General features: G+C 33.4%; 1 protein-coding gene across 3 annotated transcripts in view; it reads left to right on the forward strand.

The window, feature by feature from the left end:
• Positions 1–20,096, forward strand: part of LOC143256383 (mitogen-activated protein kinase kinase kinase 9-like) — a 65,363-nt gene that overhangs the window by 41,137 nt on the left and 4,130 nt on the right. For all 3 annotated transcript variants that reach the window (XM_076513573.1, XM_076513565.1, XM_076513582.1), the window contains exons 7-9: positions 11,894–12,010; positions 16,342–16,527; positions 18,591–18,821. In XM_076513573.1, the coding sequence (XP_076369688.1) occupies positions 11,894–12,010; positions 16,342–16,527; positions 18,591–18,821 (534 nt within the window). The remainder of the gene's footprint in view (positions 1–11,893; positions 12,011–16,341; positions 16,528–18,590; positions 18,822–20,096) is intronic.

Raw genomic sequence — 20,096 nt, forward strand, 5'->3', positions numbered from 1 at the left:
GGTAAGATAATAATAGTATTAAAATTTTTTTTGTAAGAAATGCTTCACAATTGCTTCTGAAAAAAATTAAAAAGGTAGTTGAAGTTTTGATGTCCAGGAACTGTATTATGTAACTTATAAAAACAAAACAGTGGTAGTCATGATGCTTCTTTACATCAGGTAGGCATTTTGTCATGTAACTTTTTTATGAAAGTGATTGTGATGATGTTACCTTTTTCAGGTAGGTACTATATTATGTAACATATAAAATCAGAAAATTAGTAATTATAAAGTTGATGTCAGTAAGGAAGGAACTCTACAGTATGATCTCTGAAAACAAAAGAAAATATTTGGTATTATGCATTAGACCAACTATACTTAACTGCATTGTTTAAAATTTAGAAACAACAGAAGGGTTTATTCCTATATCAGTTATTTGTTACAACAACAGTGTTTACATTTTCTAGCCTTATAAAATTTATGGAGTATTAAGTCCTTTTAAACTCTATTTTTGAGTTGACTTAATGAGAGGCTTTACCATATGTTTTTGGTTTGCTATCCCATTCTCTGTTGATGAGCCTGTAATAGAAGAAACTTCAATCCCCAACAGAGAATGTGATGAATCAAAACATAATATATCTGTATGTGACAATTATATTTTCAGATTTTACCTTTGGTAAGATGAAATGTGGAATGTCATATTCCAAACGATATTGTATGGTTTACCTATTTATGATAGGAGAAATAAAAGTTCAAAATATAAACATTACAAAAGTATAAAATGTTTTGAATGTTGCTTAATCTGTTAAACATGGAAAATGTGTCGGATGGTAAGAAACTATGGCCTGCTCGGAGGTTCTTTCATTGCTTATTTTCTCTCTTTTTTTTTTATCACATAGTGTTACTGGCAGAGAAGGAGAATTGCATTTCGTGTCAACCTTGCATTTGTAAAAATGTCATCCTGCCACTCATTTTTCAACAAGCTATTAACATTACTTATGGATTATACATTTAACAAATAGGTATTACTACTAAATTGATTACAAGACTGTGACAGACAAGAAAATACATGAAATTATGATTATACATATTTAAGTTATAAATAAAGTGGAAACATCATAAACAGTTGTGGGGATTTCCAAATGTAAATATTAATGTAAAAATAATAATTTAATCACTTTTAATTTGAACTAGCTGTTGATGCATTCCAGCAGAGTAACATCCCAGTTTGTCTACTCCCATTTAATCTATCACCAATGGGAGTAGACAAAATAGGAATAAACCTAAGAAAATACAGTCATCAGCTTGTCAAACATAGAATAAGGTTTAAATAGAAAAAAGTACTCTGGCACAGTTTTAGAAATAAATTGATTTTATAGTTGTACTGTTTACAATACGATGCAATAGATTTTTAAAACACATCAATATTTTTCATATACATGCACATATACCCCACAAATACATTACATAAAGGAAACCTAGCTTGGTATATAATTACATTAGAGTAGTCTAAATTACTGGTGTGATCTCATGCTGCTTATGGCAGTATTATCTTTGGAACTAGGAACTCTGAAATATGCCAAGTTCCATTTACGTATATGTTGGTATACAGTTGCGACAGAAACTGTTCGTACCCCTGTGTTGTTAGTAGTTTTTTCCTCATAACTTAAAAAGTATCATGATTAGGATAATGAAAGTGTAGTGTATTATAAATATTAAACTAACACACATTTTAATAAATTTTTATGTAAATTGAATGATAAATGAACTGTTTATAAACAAATAACCAAACAAAGGAGGGGCAGAAAGTGTTCGTGCATCTACTTTGATGGTCAGTTGTGTAGCCTTTCAGATGAATTACGTGGTGCAATCTCTCCTTGTAGCCTTCTATGATCGTTTTACAGTACTCGACTGGTATTTTCTTCCATTCTTTTTTACAGTAGGCCTCCAACTCTTGTAAGTTTTTCGGATGACGCTGACGAACCCTTGTCATCAACTCATGCCAAACGTTTTCAATTGGGTTGAAATCAGGTGACTGCAATGACCACTCCAGAACACTTATATGGTTCCTCTGCAACCAGGATTGCACATATTTCGATAGTGTGCTTAGGGTCATTGTCGTGCTGGAAGATCCAATGACGCCCAAGCTGCAAGTTCCGAGCATCATTCTTGATATAAATGCCTAATATATCAACGTACTCTTCTTTCTTCATGATTTCGTTGACGCGGTGAAGGCTGCCTACACCAGAAGAGCTGAAGGAACCCTGTAGCATGATCGAGCCATCTCCATGTTTAACTGTAGGGATAGTGTTCTTTGGAAGAATTCGTTCTCCCTTCTTACAGAAAATATTGCGAACATCATTGTGGCTGAAAAGCTCGATTTTAGTCTTGCCTGACCAAAGAATACTCTTCCAATAGGTAAAGGGTTTATCTACATGCTTTCTTGCATACCTCAATTGTGTTTCCAAATGAACAGGCTTTAAATATGGAGTTCTACGAGGACGGCATGCTTTGAACCCAGAAGAGCGTAACATGTTCGTAACTGTAGAGGTGCTTACTTCAACCCCAGTTTCCTTTACCAGTTTCTGTATGTCATTACGTGTTAAACGAGGGTTCCTACTAGCTTCTCTGAGAACCTTCCTCTTGGTTCTCTCTGGAATTTTGGTGGGGTGTTTGGAACAAGGGAGGTTAGTAGTTGATCCTGTAAGCTTAAACTTGGAAATTATGCTTTGAACAGTAAATTTTGGCACATTAAGTTGTGTAGCAATACCAGAAAGAGACACGAGACTTGTATTTTACAATAATTCGGTTTTTTAAATCACTGGACAGTTGTTTCCTGTTCGTCATGATGACCAATCAGATAATGACGGAGACGGCGCTAAATTGTTGGAAGTACATTTTTTGCTGGCTAAATTTCAATAATTATGAATCCAGTGTCTAGTTCTGGAATGGTATAATGTAGTTTATTTGCCAAACTAAACACAATTTTTACGGGAATATAAGTTTTTTCACACGTTCTGAACTGTACGAACACTTTCTGCTCCTCCTATTTTTCGTTATTTGTTTACAAATAGTTTATTTGTTATTTAATTTACATAACAATTTATGTAGATGTGTGTTAGTATAATATTTGTAGTATATTATACTTCTATTAGCCTACTTGTGATACTTTTTAAGTTATGAGCAAAAAACCACTCGGGCTGCAGAGGTAAGAACACTTTGTCATAACTGTAAAGAGGATTAAATATTAAAATATAGCATCCTACTGGGGACCCTGGTAGGACAGTAATAAGTTTACAGATTTACACTACTAAAATCTGGGGTTCAATTCTCCATGGCCCCTCAGTGTGGATTCCTGTACGTGGTGAGGGGACCTCCCAGGGAAGGTTCCGTTCTTTCAGTTTACCTCCTCTGGGATCTAAACATCCACCCACGTGTTTGCCGTGTGTGGTGACCTGTGAAGGGGAGGAGAGGATCCTAGTGGTTGAGTGGTCCAAACCTAACACACCAGTTTGGCCTTGAATTCCTGTAGACGGGCAGCCTTTGGGTGGCCCCCCTTGGGTCAATCGGCTGGTCCACTTGGACTAGAGTCAACCAAGTACCAGTGTTGGAAGTTCTCAATGGGTATTGTGGACATTGTGTCTGATGCTGATATTTGGGTTTGGTGCTTATGAAGCCCTGGCGTTGCTGCAATGCCCTTGCATGACATTGTAGTGCATCCCCTCGTTGGGCTCCATGGTGGGTGGGGTCAGTGGGTACCGAAAATGGATCAATCAGACCTTGATGCTCTCATTGAACAGTTGCCATCTCCATTTCTAATCCTGGGGACTTTAATGAACATCATCCCCTCTGGGGAAGTGCTGTTATTAATGGGAGGGGTCCCTCTGTAGAGCATATGCTCTCTGATCACAATCTGTCTCTTTTCAATACTGGTTCTTCCACTTATTTTCATGCACCTAGTCAGTCCTTTACTGCTATTGATCTCTCAGTTTGCTCCCCTTCATTATTCTCCCATTTTTCATGGAGGGTTGACAGTTTTCCACAAGGCAGTGATCATTTTCCTATAGTTTTGAGAGAGACTGGCCGTGGTCAATGCCACCCTACCCACGTGCCCCGGTGGAAGCTGGATCAGGCAGACTGGTCCACTTTCACTGCTCTCGCAGAACTTGATCCTGCCATCGTGAATCAGCCATCAATAGATGACTGTGTGGCCGCGTAATTGACTGTATTATACAAGCAGCTGCTCAGTGTATTCCTAAAACCTCAACCTGTGGTGGAATCCTGACTGCCAGTCGGCACGGAAGGCTCAAAAACCGGCCTGGGATACTTTCCGTAGATATACTACACTTTCGAACCGCATCGCCTTCCAACAGGCCCATGCATATGCCAGGAGGGTAAGGCATCAAAGCCAGAAGAAATCTTGGATTAAGTTTACAACTAGCATATCTACCACCGGTTCCAAGGTCATATGGGACACGATTCGAAAGGTCAGTGGGCACTACAATTCTGTTCCCCTCTCCATCTTACTCTCTAATGGCCAAGAGGTAGCTGATGTCAGGAGCATTGCTGATACTCTAGGTGAAAGCTTTTGTATCTAGCACTTCTGCTTGTTCCTCCATCTTCTTGGCCATCAAGATTCGGGCAGAGCATTCACCTCTTTCCTTTCGAACTGACTGTCTTTTTGACTATAATTGTAACTTTACACTGGTGGACCTGATGATGTACACTATGACATGCTGCGCTATCTCTTTCTTGATATTCTTCTAATTGTTTTTAACTGAATGTGGCAGGAGAATGTTTTTCTTGATGCCTGGTGCTCGGCTATTATCTTACCTTTCTCTAAACCTGGGAAAGATCCCAAGATTCCTTCACACTACCGTGCAATTGCTTTGACAAACTGTCTCTATAAAACCTTAGAGAGGATGGTTAATGCTCGTCTTGTTTGGTTCCTCGAAACAAACAACCTCCTCTCACCCACCCAGTATGGGTTTCGACGACAGCATTCCACCACGGACCACCTGAATCGACATGAAACATCAATCAGAGAAGCCTTTCTCAAACACAAACATCTTGTTTCAATATTCTTTGACATTGAGAAGGCTTATGACACAACATGGAGGTATGGCATTTTGCAAGACCTCCATACATATGGGTTACATGGCCATTTACCCATGTTTATTAAAAAATTTTTAATAGACAGGAGATTCCAAGTTTGTGTGGGTTCGACACTTTCTCGTTCTTTTGTATAGGAACTTGGGGTCTCTCAGGGCTGTGTTTTGAGTGTCACTTTTTTCAGTATAAAGATAAATGCCATCACTGAACAACTCCCTCTCACTGTTGCAAACGGGCTCTATGTTGATGACTTTCACATCTCGTGTCAGTCTTCGAACATAAGATATATTGAGCGGCAACTTCAAACTGCCCTCAATCATGTACTGAAGTAGACTACAGCAAACGGCTTTAATGTTTCTCTCTCTAAAATCGTTTGTATGCACTTTTGCCACCAACGGGGTATCCATTATGATCCTGAACTCCGTATGGTGAAGTTTCACTGCCAGTGGTCCCTGAGACCAAGTTCTTGGGGCTTATCTTTGACCATAAGCTGACCTTTATACCACACTTAAAGCAGCTACGGATCAAATGCACAAGAGCACTGAACATCCTCCATGTCCTCCCTACTACCAGTTGGGGAGCAGATCAGTGTTCTATGTTAAAGGTATATTGTGCTTTTATTCGATCAAAACTCGAATATGGATCAATGGTCTATGGCTCTGCCAGACCCTTGACCTTAAAGATACTAGACTCCATTGATTACCAAGGACTTCGACTCTGCACTGGGGCTTTCTGTACCTCTCCAGTTCAAAGCTTATATGTTGAATCTCATGAACCTCCTCTGCACCTTTGCTGTTTGCAACTGTCATTACCATATTCTTCGAAACTTCGTTCCTTACCAAAGCATTCCACATGGGGATATGTTTTCCTTCCTTAGTGGCCCATACTTTTTCAGAACAGACGATCTGCCATTGCTCCGTTTGGCTTTGCATCCAGGTGCAATTGGATGACTTGGGTCTGTGCTTGGATAACATTGCACATTCCACAGGTCAGCCCATCCCATCATGGCTCATTACAGCCCCCAAATGTGACCTTTCTTTCAGTCATCTGAAAAAGGCAGATACTCCACATTGGATGTACCGTCATTTATTTAATGAACATCTTTCAAACAATCATTCCGTTCCCATTTATACAGATGTTTCCAAATCAGGTAATTCAGTGGGCTCTGCTATGGTTCGGTGGTTGCGTGCAGAATCTCCTCTACAGCTTCTGTGTTCACTGCTGAACTGTATGCCATATCTCTTGCCCTGGATCATATTGAAGCTGAGCAGTACTCCAACTGCACTATTTATACTAACTCGCTTAGTTCTATACTGGCCCTGGAATCGCTACACGTTGGCTCACACCCTGTTCTCGCTGATATTCAAAACCGACTGGCCCATTTCTCATTAACTGCTACTTCTATCCAGTTTTTCTGGATACCAGGCCATATTGGTATAAGCGGGAACGAGCTTGCAGACACGGCAGCTAAATCTATCTGCTCCGGCACTATCACCACTGTGTTTATTCCGTACATGGACTATGGTCTTGTATTCAAGGCTCGGCTCCATGCCAGCTGGCAGTCCACTTGGAGTGAGCAACGCGAAAACAAGCTTTTCCAAATAAAACCCTATTTTGGACTTTGGCCATCTTGCTTCCATAAGGTTCGGAAGGAGGAAGTTGTTCTAACTAGACAACGATGAGTTAAAAAACTGTGACCAATGTGTATTCTTTTATTTGGAACTGATACACCAGTGTGTAGTTTGTGTAACACTCAAATCACTATCAGCCACATTTTACTTGCTTGCCATTGTTACGACTCTCAACGACGGCACTATTTTAAGTGTTGGATATTTATTCATTACACCTTTTTAATTGTGGTTCCCTTGTCACAGTTTCATTCTCTCTAGTTCAATTTGACATTGGAAAATGGCCAGAACATTAAATAACTCGACACCAGGACTGGAAAGGCCAACTTCAGGTGACTTACGCTACTGTTTGAACTACCCGTTAGTTGTCCTGGCGAGTTGTTATTATACTTTTGCTGCATGTCATTTAACACTTTTATTACTTTACCTTTTAGTACTGGCCATAATGACACATAACCCGGAATCAGGACTGGAAAGACCAACTTCAGGTGACTGACGGTGGTTCTTGTACTTACCTCTTAGTCTTCCTGGTGGGTTATGATCATTACCACTCTGCTTCAGGAAGTCCTTTACAACTTTGTAGACTGGATGTCAACATTGGTTTTTAATTGCTGTTTTGTTTTTTCCTTTGTTTCCTTTTATGAATTTTAATACATTTACTTTACTTTTATCTTTTCACAGGACATTTGGCTAATTTGTATTACGATTTTGCTATATGTCTTTTACCACTTTTCTTATTTTACCTTCTGATTATGGCTGTTATGACAACATAACCCGGAATCAGGACTGGAAAGGCCAACTTCAGGTGACTGACGGTGGTTCTTGTACTTACCTGTTAGTTTTCCTGGCAGGTTAAGATCATTACCATTTTGCTAGAGAAAGTCTTTCACAATTTCTCTTACTCTGCTTTCTCTATTAACATTGTAGATGTGGTGTTAACATTGATTTTATGCTTTTTTTGTTTTACCTTCATTTCCTTTTACATGCGTGCCATTTTTCCGCTGAAACGTGGATTTCCGCAGTTTTCAAACGGCCAACGATCACCCACGAGATTCGTGTAAATTCGAGGAGAAATATGAGCGATTTGGGGGCCAGGTAGGTGGTTTTTGAGGAGAAATCCTATTTTTTCCTGCAATGTTTATTGCAGGAAAAAAATCTGACCGCCATCTTGGAGGTAGTCTCGTGGTCTGGTATCGTGTGCATACCAGACGATAAACTATTCTCTATGCTCCAAAGAAACAACAGCGATTGAAATGTTTAAAAGGAAAGATGTTCATTTTGATCCTGTAGACAAGAAAATGTGTAAGGACATTGGATCAGCAGCTTCAAAGTATACCTCAAAGCTGGGAGAGAATCAGAAGAAAAGGGCAGAAAGGCTTGAGGCCTATGGTTCTGTGAAATCTGGCCCAGCCACCTTGGCTAAAGAAAAAGTCCAGAATGCCGCAGAGGCACAGAGAGCTGCCCATTCAGAGAAGGAGAGAAAGAAAGCTCAGAAGAGAGCACTAGAAACCCTTGTCTCGAAAAAGAGGAAAGTAGCCAAGATTGATTAAAGGAAATTAAGTGATTTGAAATTTGACTGTAATTTATGCAGCAGAGCAGAAGTTTATATCAGTGACTGAAAAACATTTTATTATTATCTGCAGCATACAGTGCCAGTGGTTTATTTTAAAGCATATCATTAATTTTATTTTGAAGCAATGTCAAAGCTTTCCTTGATTTGCTGTTTCAGTTTGTATTGTGAAAAAATGAAAAATATACTGATATTGAGGTACCAGTAATTTACTGACAAGATTGTATAGATGAACAAGTTTTACTGTAGGTAGTCATGTAGAGTAATTTTAAGTAATTTGAAATTTTAATGGAATACATGCAGCAGAGCAGTAGTTGTTGATGTCAGTGACTGTACAAAATTTAATTTCTGAGGCATATCACTGATATCAGTAGTTTAATATTGAACCATATCAGTAGTTGAATTTTTAAGCAATATCATAGCTTTCCTTCATATGCTGTTTTAGTTTGTATTGTCAATTTGTGAAAGAATGGAAAATTCACTGACATTAAGGTACCAGTAGTATAATGACAAGATTGCATAAATGAACAATTTGAACTGTAGGTAGTCATGATTAGTCAAAAGAGTAGTTTTATGTGATTTGAAAATTGTATGGAATATATGCAGCAGAGAAGTAGTTATTGGCAATGACTGTAAAACATTTAATTGGCAGCATACCAGTAGTTGATGATGATGATGTTATTGATGACAAAAAGGATAATAATGAAATGATTTGTATTTGAAATATTTACTGAGTTATTTTGGCTTTATTAACTCATATTACTAATATATTTTGATTTAGAAAAAAAATTAAACTGAATAAATAGCAAATAAACAATCTTAAATTTCATTTATTTACTTTTTATTTTATTTGTTAATTTTAGATATTTTGATATATCTTCTAAAAAATGAATGCAAATTAAAAGAATAAATCAATCTGCTAAAAACTGTAAATGAAAGTTATATGCCCCTGGACCTCCCTAGTCAGGCACCTCTGGCGCCAGGCTATATACCTTTTCCTCTTTTTTTCATAAATGTCATTGGCATGCCTGCTTTTATGTATTTTACCACATTTAATTTATTTTTACCTTTTTACTGGATGTTTGGCACAGATTGCCTACCTGCTTTGTGCCATAAAACCTTAAATCAATCATTCAATCAATTCTCCATGGTGTATGCAGTAAATAACCATATGTGGCCTTGCTATTGAATAACCAACCAATCAGTTGTCTTACTACTTTTATACGTTTACAGAATCTACATAATTTTGTGATACTTTATGTATAGCAATAGTTATTTGTACAAGAAAAAAGTAACACTTTCTCAATCTCACCTTTAAACACTGATTTAATAACATTTAAAAATGAAACTGCTAATTACTTTAAAAAGAATCTAGCATTTCTACTTTGACACTGTTAATGTTTTAAACATTCTATATGACTACACAATTATTCAAATAGTTTGTAACATGTCAGGGGAAGTGAATAACCATAAATAATTTTATTCATTACAGAGAAAAGTACTTAATGAAAGTGAAAAGCTAGTATTTTTCTTAATGTTCTTCAGCTTATTAAATTTAAAGTTGAACAGAAAAGAAATTTGAATAGCATCAATTTATTTTGTAAAATAAATTTTGATAATTATAACTTAATTTTACAAAGTTTGAAAACCATTAGAAAATGAAGAATAAAACTACAAAGTCTGTCCAGATAATACAATGCTATTGTGTTAACAAGAAACAATGATGTTTAACTTCTTCATGTTAACTGCTATGGTATTTCATTTTCACAATATTATTTATCTTTCTTAAAGCTAGCTGTGTAACAACACAAACATCTTTCTCCTGAGAAATCTAATTTCAAAATGACAAAAACTTCAATCGTGTAACAGGTCTGTTACAAGAACACTAAATATCTTAAACAACGGGGATTAAACTCAAAAAACATTCCCTACATCTTGTAGGTTGATGCTTAACAAACTTAATGGAAGCATGCTGATTACATGGGTAGTTGGAATAATCAAAAACAGTAGACGAGTGAAAACCTAAAATTTTTTAATTGGTTATTTTCAAAACAGAATTTAATCATAATTTTGATTGACTCTTGAAATAATTGGAAACATTAATTCTGATAAGTTGATTATTTTCATGACATTAATTAGTTAGTTTATATGAGACTAATCATTGTAATCACTCCTCCTAAGTAATTGATTGAATCACCCATCTTTACATATAGATGACTTAACTAAAACACAAAAATTGTAATCATGATATTACTGTCCATGTGGTAGATACTGTATCATGTGACTGATGAAAACCAAAATACGTCATGATGTTACTGACCTTTAGATAGATATTGTATAGTGTGATGATATATGTAAATATGAAAATGATACACTATATTGCTGTATCTTAGCATAGTTGGCATATTATTGTACACTTTCTGACATTCACATAAAAGTATTTATTAATAATTGAGTAGGTTATTAATTGTGGGATCTTTTACATTAGCATTTTTAGGAAAAATTAAGTGTGTGCTTTAGAGTTACTGGAAAATATCCTGATAAAATGTAGTAGCAGTTTGATATTTATAGTAACTTCTTGTCCCATTTTTATGTCACATTTCAGTAAAATACAGAGAGTTGAGTACATTGTATTAAAATGATTTTGAATACCTGCAACAGCAAATGACATGATAATTACAGCTGATGCAAAGTTTCTGTGGGGAGGAATGTTTGAGAATTACATTTTGATATTACTTGGGCTTTGAGTGTGGTGTAATATCCCCTAATACTCATTGCTTTAAAGACCTTTATATAGCATCCATTTTTAATGTGAAACATTCATACAATCAGATTATAAAGATGTATTACAGTGAGTGATTTAGAAATTTCTAGTTGGAATATTCCTTGTAATTACTGGCATTGGAAAGTAAAAGAATATGAATCAACTTGAGATTCTAAGATCATTTGGAAAGAGACCTGCAACAAATTATATACAAGCCATGGTAAGCAGAGTATGACATCTTGTATTAATGAGGTACCTTGAAGGGAAAAAAAAAGGTCAATAGTAGGAATGTTCCAATTGTTCCAGGCAGCATTGTACAATGTAAAAAGAAAGATCTTCATCCAGAAAAGTGACATATCACTTTAATAGCATTCAACTGTCACATATCTAAAGCAGATGGAGAATAAACTAGATGCTTGTGATATTTTGTATAAAAACATATATGACAAGTCACTGGATACAGCATCTGTCAATATCTATGTAATCAAACTGTTAAAAGAGATACTAGAAAACTACTGTTTCGTATATAAGATAGCATGTGGAAAATTTTAAATAGGAAGGGGTGTGATTTGAACAGAGGCTTTTTTAGTGGATACTATATTACAAGACTGCTTTTAAGATGCATATCATGAAATAAACGTAGACTGGGTGTAGCAACATGCACTTTAATGATGTTGTAAGCCTCCAAAATTATTTCAGTATAGTGTACTAAACTTTATATATACTTAGATGTATTCACTGCCAGTCTTAAATTATTATGAAAATAAAGTTTAGTACAATGATGTTGAATTAAGTGGAGATCATGAAAACAAAAAATAATTTGTTTGTTTTTTAATACAGATTTTAGGCATAAAATTACTGTAACAGCAGGACCAGATGAATTGGAACATGTCACAGAAATGATCTCTGGCAGTATTCCTTCTTCCCCAAGTCGACCTCGTCTAAGAGCATATGCTTGTGAGTGAAGTCTTTGTTATAAAATTCAAATTCTTTTCTGCATGGATGTGAAGTATTGAATTCTTGATCCAATCATTACGTAGATCTTTGTAACATTAGCACTAAACCATACTAATAGTTGATAGTCATAAAAACATAGATTTGTATCATTCACATGCAGAAATGAAATATTATTTATATTCTCAAGCATTCACAATTTCTAAAAAATTCACACTTGCACGAAAGTACGAAGAGATTCATTCCATTATTTAGCCCAATAATATTTAATCACCAACTGTATCTCTAAACTGATTAACTTCATTTAACTTTCCAGAATCAGCTGTATAATGTGTGGTTTTGGTATTGCCATAGTTATTCACCACAGTCATGTGACTACATGCAAAACATCATTTTGTATGACTAGTGCCAAGAAATAAATGTTTAAAAATGACAGAATACCATTCCATTTGCTATAATAAAGTAATACAAGAATAGGTAAAATGAAAACTTTAACGCCTAAGATCAAGAATATTAAAGGTGTGAACAGTGGCATGAACATTTTTTACATTAATTTGGATAATAAGGAAACATCTTTTGTAACTTCTTAGAGCTATGTTCTATTTGACAGAATATGATATTTGCAGAGATATTTGGTTATGCTGATTATAGTGTTAATGCTAAAATTATGACAGTATAATATTATTAAATACACACTCCTTTTCCCTAAGGAAAATTAATCTTAATTTATTTGGATCTTCAAATTTCAAAGGATATGCAACAGGGAATATTTCATGAATTATATCCTAATTTTCTGATTATGTAGGAAAGAAGGAGAGTTGATAAAATATAAAATACAGTGAAAACCATCTGTGTTTCACAAAACAATCGGCATTCTTTCTTGAATCATTAACTTTGTGAAATTTGTAAAGACTGTTGAAGAGGTATGAAAAACCATTCTAGACTGAGAAAACATAGCACAATGTGCATGAAACAGCAGTGCTTTGCTTCTCAGAGAGCATATAAAACTCTTGTCAGTGGTCATTTCATCAAAAACTGAGAAATTTGTGTCATCACCCAACTCACCAATGAAAGAGATTTTTTGTCTGCTTTCATACTTTTGCCATGAGAAGTTGTGTGTGATAGCATTAGTGAATTACCCAGTATGATAGATGACAAAGCCAGTAGGTTAGCTTCTTCTTCCTTGACCAACATTCTGTGTTAAAATACATACACTTCCATGTATGAAAGTTTTTTATGTAAAATAAGGATAAAATAAACATATAGTAAGTTTGAATATAACAACAGTGCAATATATGTACAAAAACTGAGTTTTATTTAATAAAGTACCTTTTTATCCTTCCCCCATATTTTCATATCCTTTTATACATAATTTAGCAAATTATTTTGTTTTACTTCATACTTTGACAAAAAAGAATTATATTTCATTTTTTAGGTATAATGTAAATAAAAAATATATTTTAAAAATACATTAAATCCCTCTAAATCCCTTAAACATAACCATTAATTTTTCATACAGTGTTTATTAAAAAGCTTACTAATCTACTTAATGTTAAAATGTTTACTTCCAAATTCACTAGATATGGTTCCAACTCCAAGAAAGTAATTTAAATGGTTTTAAAGATTTAACCCTCAAGTACCAATTTTGGTATACCTGTTGCCTGAATGCAAAATTTCAATATTGAATTTAAAAATTCATAGTAAATAAAGTAATGATTATTCTTCCACATATTATTTTTAAAAACTTAAGTGATGAAATTGTTTCAGTAAAATAAGTTTTATTTAATATTATATACAACTTTTTAAAAATCTCCAGTTTAGATTTTGGTTTGATTTTTTTTCATTATTTCTGACAAATGCATTAGTGTTTATGAATTTGCTAGCCATAGTTGGACATTTATAGTCTTCCAGACAAAAAACTATGTGTTTAAACTGCAGTGAGTGTTCTTTTAAGATGATCAGATGTAAATCATTTTCAAAAATCATTGTAAATACCATTTTTAAATTTACCGTGTAAGCTGATGAGCATCACAAAATGGTAAACCTGATAACTCAAACACTTTTGAAAAGTAGACTGTCCTTCTTTGAGTTAGAAATATGTTATTCAGATTAGACAGAAATTTCATGATAACAATTTAGAAATAGTCCCAAGAGTGACAAACTAATTCTGTATATTCTTATTACATGCATAAAGTGTTGGTTTTCACAGTATATTTGTTGATATTTAGAAGTTCTTAATCTAAAGGATATAACTTCACTCTGTTTTTAAATATAAATATATTTTGGGTATCCTGAAAAGATAAATTTTATTACAACTTATAAGAGACAGAGTAAATTTCTTAATGAAGGACTGCCATAAGTCATGTACTGGGAGAAAAGCACATTTAGGATATGAAGGAAGAAACAAAAGGTATTAATCCATTTGAAGGAAAATGTAATTAATTTATGTGATTTTGTAAACATTTCCTTTAGTACAACTACATATCTATCACAAACCATGACAGTGATTCATAATAAAGTTCACACAGGAAATTCACAAAAATTCTAAGAGAACATGTGGGCAAAAACTCTTTAAAAATTAGACTTGTACTTAAAACAACATGATATTCAAGATCTCCTATCTCACTGTCCAATTTATGCACAACTACTAACCAAACTCCTGTGAAGGTTGTAAGGCTATTTTTGAGTTTATTCTTGAAAGTTAAGATTTCCACTCCCAAAATTTTAAGAATTTCTTTGCTGTCTACACAAGTCATTTGAAACCATTTGAACACCGTTTTCCTAGCAGGAAATGCTGTAGTTTGTATTGGTCAGAAACTTTTCATTTATTTAGAGTAAACAGTGTATATATTTATAACAGTGTCTCTTGCCTTATCATTGATTATAACGTTAAAAGCCATTACGTGAAAAAAAAATTGGTTATGGATATTTTACTAAAGCTTGGACAGTAATAATGAATACAATATTGAGTATATCATAAAGTAGATTCAAAATTAATTTAAAATACTTTATCATCCTGAAGAATTTCTCTAAACCCTTCATTTCCATTACTGAAAAAAACCCAAAAAACATTGATTTACTAATGCATGTTAATTAGAAAATAATTTGTACAATTTATAGCACATTAATTGGAAACTATCACATTGAGAATTTATCATTTCTTCATTTCACTATTATACTCTATCTTCATAGTTTTCTGCAAATGTTTCAGCGAGATTTCTAACAGCAGATGATTACTATAGCAGATTTATCTACTCTTGTGAGTAGTTATTTATTCTACTGAATTTTATACTTTCTCTTAAACTGTGAATGCATATTTTAACTACTGTTTTATCATTATTATTATTTTTATATCACAACCCTAGAATGGGCAATGGATGGTATTGACAGCTTTGCAGGAAATCCCAAAACAAAACTCACTATTTTCAATTATCGATGCATGGTTGCAAAGATAATAACTTTTATTTGTCAAATGAAAGAACTGAAACATTTGAAAATTGGTAAGTAATAATTTATGCCCCATCCCTTCCCCAAATAAAAAAACGTTACAGAATTTTGGCAGGAGATTGTTGAAACTTTGGATGAGCTATAACTGGGAATCTAATGTTAAAAATAATAATTTACTGATATAGTTTGTCAGAACACTGTATATTAAAAATCAGTTAGGTATTTTGCATCAAAAGTATGCACCTTAAAATTTATTCTTCGTAAACAGGCATTAAAACTACAAGATAATTTAAAAGGGGGAATATGGATCAGCAAAAAAGTACAGAAAAAAGTTGAATCAAAACACAAGCATAACATTTTCAAGCCTACAACTAGAGACTGTATAAAAGTAAAACAAACTAGGCTGGAAAATAGTGCCTACCTTATTTTATCATGCTATAAATCTTCATTTTGACTCTATATCTACACTACTTATAAAGTTTAGTGAAGAATTCAAATTCTGAGGATTAGGTTGCCAGTTAGAAAAGTAAAATCTAGTGTTTTCTATAAAAAAAAATAGAAAACTTTCTTAAAAATGAAGGAGTATGATACTAATCTAAGAATAAGTTGTTTTTTTTTAGTTTTATTTGTGCTAATTCATTTGTATCACAAACATGGAAATATAGCATTTTAAACACACCTATTATCATCAGTATACAGTTTTCTTGGTTTGTTTGTTTTTAAACATTTTACACATGAATCTTTTCAAGTTCCTCCAAATAGAATCTGGTTAAGTGATTTGGTTAACCAAAGAGTCAAAGAAACTGCACAAACATTCTGCAGCTGTTACAATTTATGGGAGAAAATGCATTTTGGGAATATATGTTTTTTTGGTTTTTTACTTTCAGTACAGGTTAATGGTTTCAAGGGAAGGACATGGGCCTCAGTTGTTGATCAACAGAAGAAAAGTGAAAACCAAAGAGATATATTCCTTAATAATGATAACTTAGAAAATTCAGTGACTTCTTCAACTGAGCTAGGAAAGGCAAACTGTGGATTCTGTGGGTCAACTGGGGATGTTTGCATTATGGATGGTGAGATGGATTCTGTTTCTGTCTAGCAAAGATTATGAACAAAGAAATAACATTCTGTTTGTGCTAGACATAAGTGTATTGATGGCCTGGAAATATATAGTGAGTGGGTTTCATAATGATATGTAACATAGGTATGAAAGTATCATTGTACTTGTAAAAGTTTGTAGTAAGGAAATATTTTCTCTCACTAGTTTCAGTCTGACATGGTCTGGTTCTTAAATCTTGCCCAACTCTTGATCTGTGGGTCACGAGTTTAAATCCTTATCTGACTGAACATGCTTACTCTTTCAATTATGTAAAGATTATAATGTGAGAGTTGGTCTTGCTATTCACTAATAAAAGAGTAACCCAAGAATGGGCAATGGATGGTACTGACAGCTTTGCAGGAAATCCCAAAACAAAACTCACTATTTTTAATTATCGATGCATGGTTGCAAGGATAATAACTTTTATTTGTCAAATGAAAGAACTGAAACATTTGAAAATTGGTAAGTAATAATTTACGCCCCATCCCTCCCCCCAATAAAAAAACGTTACAGAATTTTGGCAGGAGATTGTTGAAACTTTGGATGAGCTATAACTGGGAATCTGATGTTAAAAATAAAAATTTACTGATATAGTTTGTCAGAACACTGTATATTAAAAATTAGAAATGTTTTCCAGATAATTTGTTTTTGTGAGGTTCTATTACTGTAGGAAATTAAAAATCGCAGGAATGTTAATAAAAGTAAAAATTTAGAATACCAAAACTCGGTATTGGTTGGGTTTCTCGGTAAAAAGTCAAAACATTCTTCAAACAGCTAACCATTTCTGGTTTTGAAGGTGTAAATTGCACTCACATTTAATTTTGAATTTTGTCCATTTCTTAAATTTTGGTTATCAGTCCTGTGCTTGTCATTTTCTTTTTTCCTTCAGAACGCTCCATTCTCCTGAGATTTCATATGCAAAAGATGTATGATTGAACTTCTGAAACAAATACAAATAAATATATAGTACAGCAGTATAACTTAGGTTGAAAAAGTGGAAAGGACAATTTCTATTGCTGGGACATGAGGATAATTGCCTAAAATTTAAAGGAATTCATAGCTACTCTGGATTATACAAGTAAATTATTGAAAAATAACTGTCAGTTCAGTATGGCTGCAGTGTGAAAGGACCTGCCCTATGTAAAATTATTATAAATTTTGCTATTTTTTAGCTGCAACATAGCAGTTTGTACATAGAGTGGCTGTGAGTTTTTTTCCCAGGAGAAAACTTTTAACTCATAGCTTCATTATCTCTTGACCAATTTGAAGTCTATTTACAGTTTTGAATCCAGGAGGTCGGGCCCTCTCAGTTGATGTATTTGGCCACACCCATCACCTCATAGATAAATTTACTGTAAAAAAGAATTTCAATTTGAGGATAGGCAAGTAGAGATCCTGATGAGTAATAAAATTAAACCAGATATACACATGCCTCACTCTTGGTGTTGCTGGCATACACAAATGTAACTAATACCAAGAGAGAAAAAAGGTATCATAGATTACTTTTCTGTAATCTTCCTTAAAAGTAATTTGAATACTGTGGCTATTGATTATAAATAATGTTATGTTTTAGCACATGTTGCTTAAGATCAATAACATAAGATCATCATAGTGAACATGTCTAGATGGAAGAAAAGTATATTTAAGTTAATTTTTCAATCTCTTTTTCTATAACCTGTGATGAACTGTTTGAATTTTAACAAAAGTGAAGTTTAGGAATCATAGAGTTTACATTTTTATAAATGCTTAAACGTTAAAATAAATATAAGCTGCTCATTCTTTAAAAAATGTACATCACCAGTTCTACAAAAAGGAGTTTCTATTATGATAATAAAAATAATAAATGATAATTAATAAGGTGTACATTTAAAAGGAGTAGCTATAACTTCTGTTGTCAAAATACTTCATTGGGTGTAGTTTTATAATAAAAATGTATAATTTATGAAGTTACAGGACTAAGAATACTATATAGCTCAGTAAGTTTTAGCTTTCATGATGATTAAAAGTCTTTGAGCTTTCCTAATATCACTATTTCAGAAACATCCCAAGAAGAGGACAGTGCTAAGCAATGTCCACAACCATGGAAAGTTCAGGAAGGTGACAGTGAAAGTGTTGTTGCAATGAACTGCACTCAAGGACTGTGGCTGCAGATAAGTCATCACGTATCATCCTTGTTTGGAAAGATTTCTAAGAAAACTAATGAAATAGATCACTGTAAAGTCAAGTCATGTAGGAGCAATAAAAATGCATTGTACAAACAGCAGCATTGTAAGTTACTTTTCAGTAGGTGCATATCATCTGAAAAGTTTTTTTGCACTTATGTACTTTCATCACTCTCAAATTAATGTTTATTGAATAGAGAACAAAAAATAGTGCATCTTAGTTTTCCTTAGCTTAGTAACACTTTTCTAGTATTTTAATATTGGCTTAAGCATAATACTTTTTCGAACCCAGGATGTAGGTTTGAAATTTAAGATCATTTGGGTTGGATAATTGCATGCTTTTAACAGCATAGTCTCTTGCAGCCAAACAATTTTGACTACTACAGTGAAGAACTCAACTTTAATCACTTAACCCTTTTGCAGTGGATAGGTCAAAGTGTATATATCACAATTTTTTACTGAGTTGCATTCAAAATTTACTTAAATTACTTTATTATCTTAGCATCATAAGGAATATAATAACAGTCAAAATTTTTATATTGTATAAGTTTTATGTTTCTAATTTTATAAACCAGTATTAAAAAGAAATTTACTTTCCCTCTTGGAAGTATGGAATTTAACATAAATTACTTATTTTTATGTCATTACTCAGGGAAAGCATAATTTTTATAGCCTTCAGTCATATTTGGTTACACAATCATAAATTATAAAAGCAGACTCTCTTGTCATATCCACTTGTCATATCCTTTCTTTCACAAACTGCCAGTAGTTCTCTCTGAAGTTTAGTATTATATTATTTATACCAATTAGAAGTCAAAGTTTTAAAATATCAAATGTATGTTTTTTGATATACAAAGAACTGTCCATTTCTTTCAGTTTAAACTATTCCTTTGGGAAATACATCTATTAGCTTAACCGTCTTTTGAATAGCTCTTATTGCATAGTTAGAAAGCTAGAAAACTTGTGGTAGTTGTAAGACATTGTCTGCTTTTTACATGTTAGATGCAGTATTTAATTAAATACAAAATTATTTAATGTTATAGTACCATTAGTGTAAAAAAGTAAGTTTTTAACTATCATCAACAGTTGAACAAAAAAAAAGTAAGTACTATATTTCTAGTTTTTCATGTTTTTTAAGTTATTATTATAAAACTGAAATGTAAAATTAGAAACTTGTTACATTAGGTTAGGTAAGATAAAAAAATCACATGATATACTTGTGAGTTATATGTATATAATTTAGTAGTTGTATGCTGAGTTATTTACAAGTTCTGTTGCAGGATTATTAATTAAACACAGTTCAAAAACAATAAAATTAAGTATAAATAAATATCTAATTTTACAAGCTTTAAGCTATTTAGGGATAAACATTTGTCATCTA

Source organism: Tachypleus tridentatus, chromosome 1, assembly GCF_004210375.1.
Source record: "Tachypleus tridentatus isolate NWPU-2018 chromosome 1, ASM421037v1, whole genome shotgun sequence".
Taxonomy (NCBI): Eukaryota; Metazoa; Arthropoda; class Merostomata; order Xiphosura; family Limulidae; genus Tachypleus; species Tachypleus tridentatus.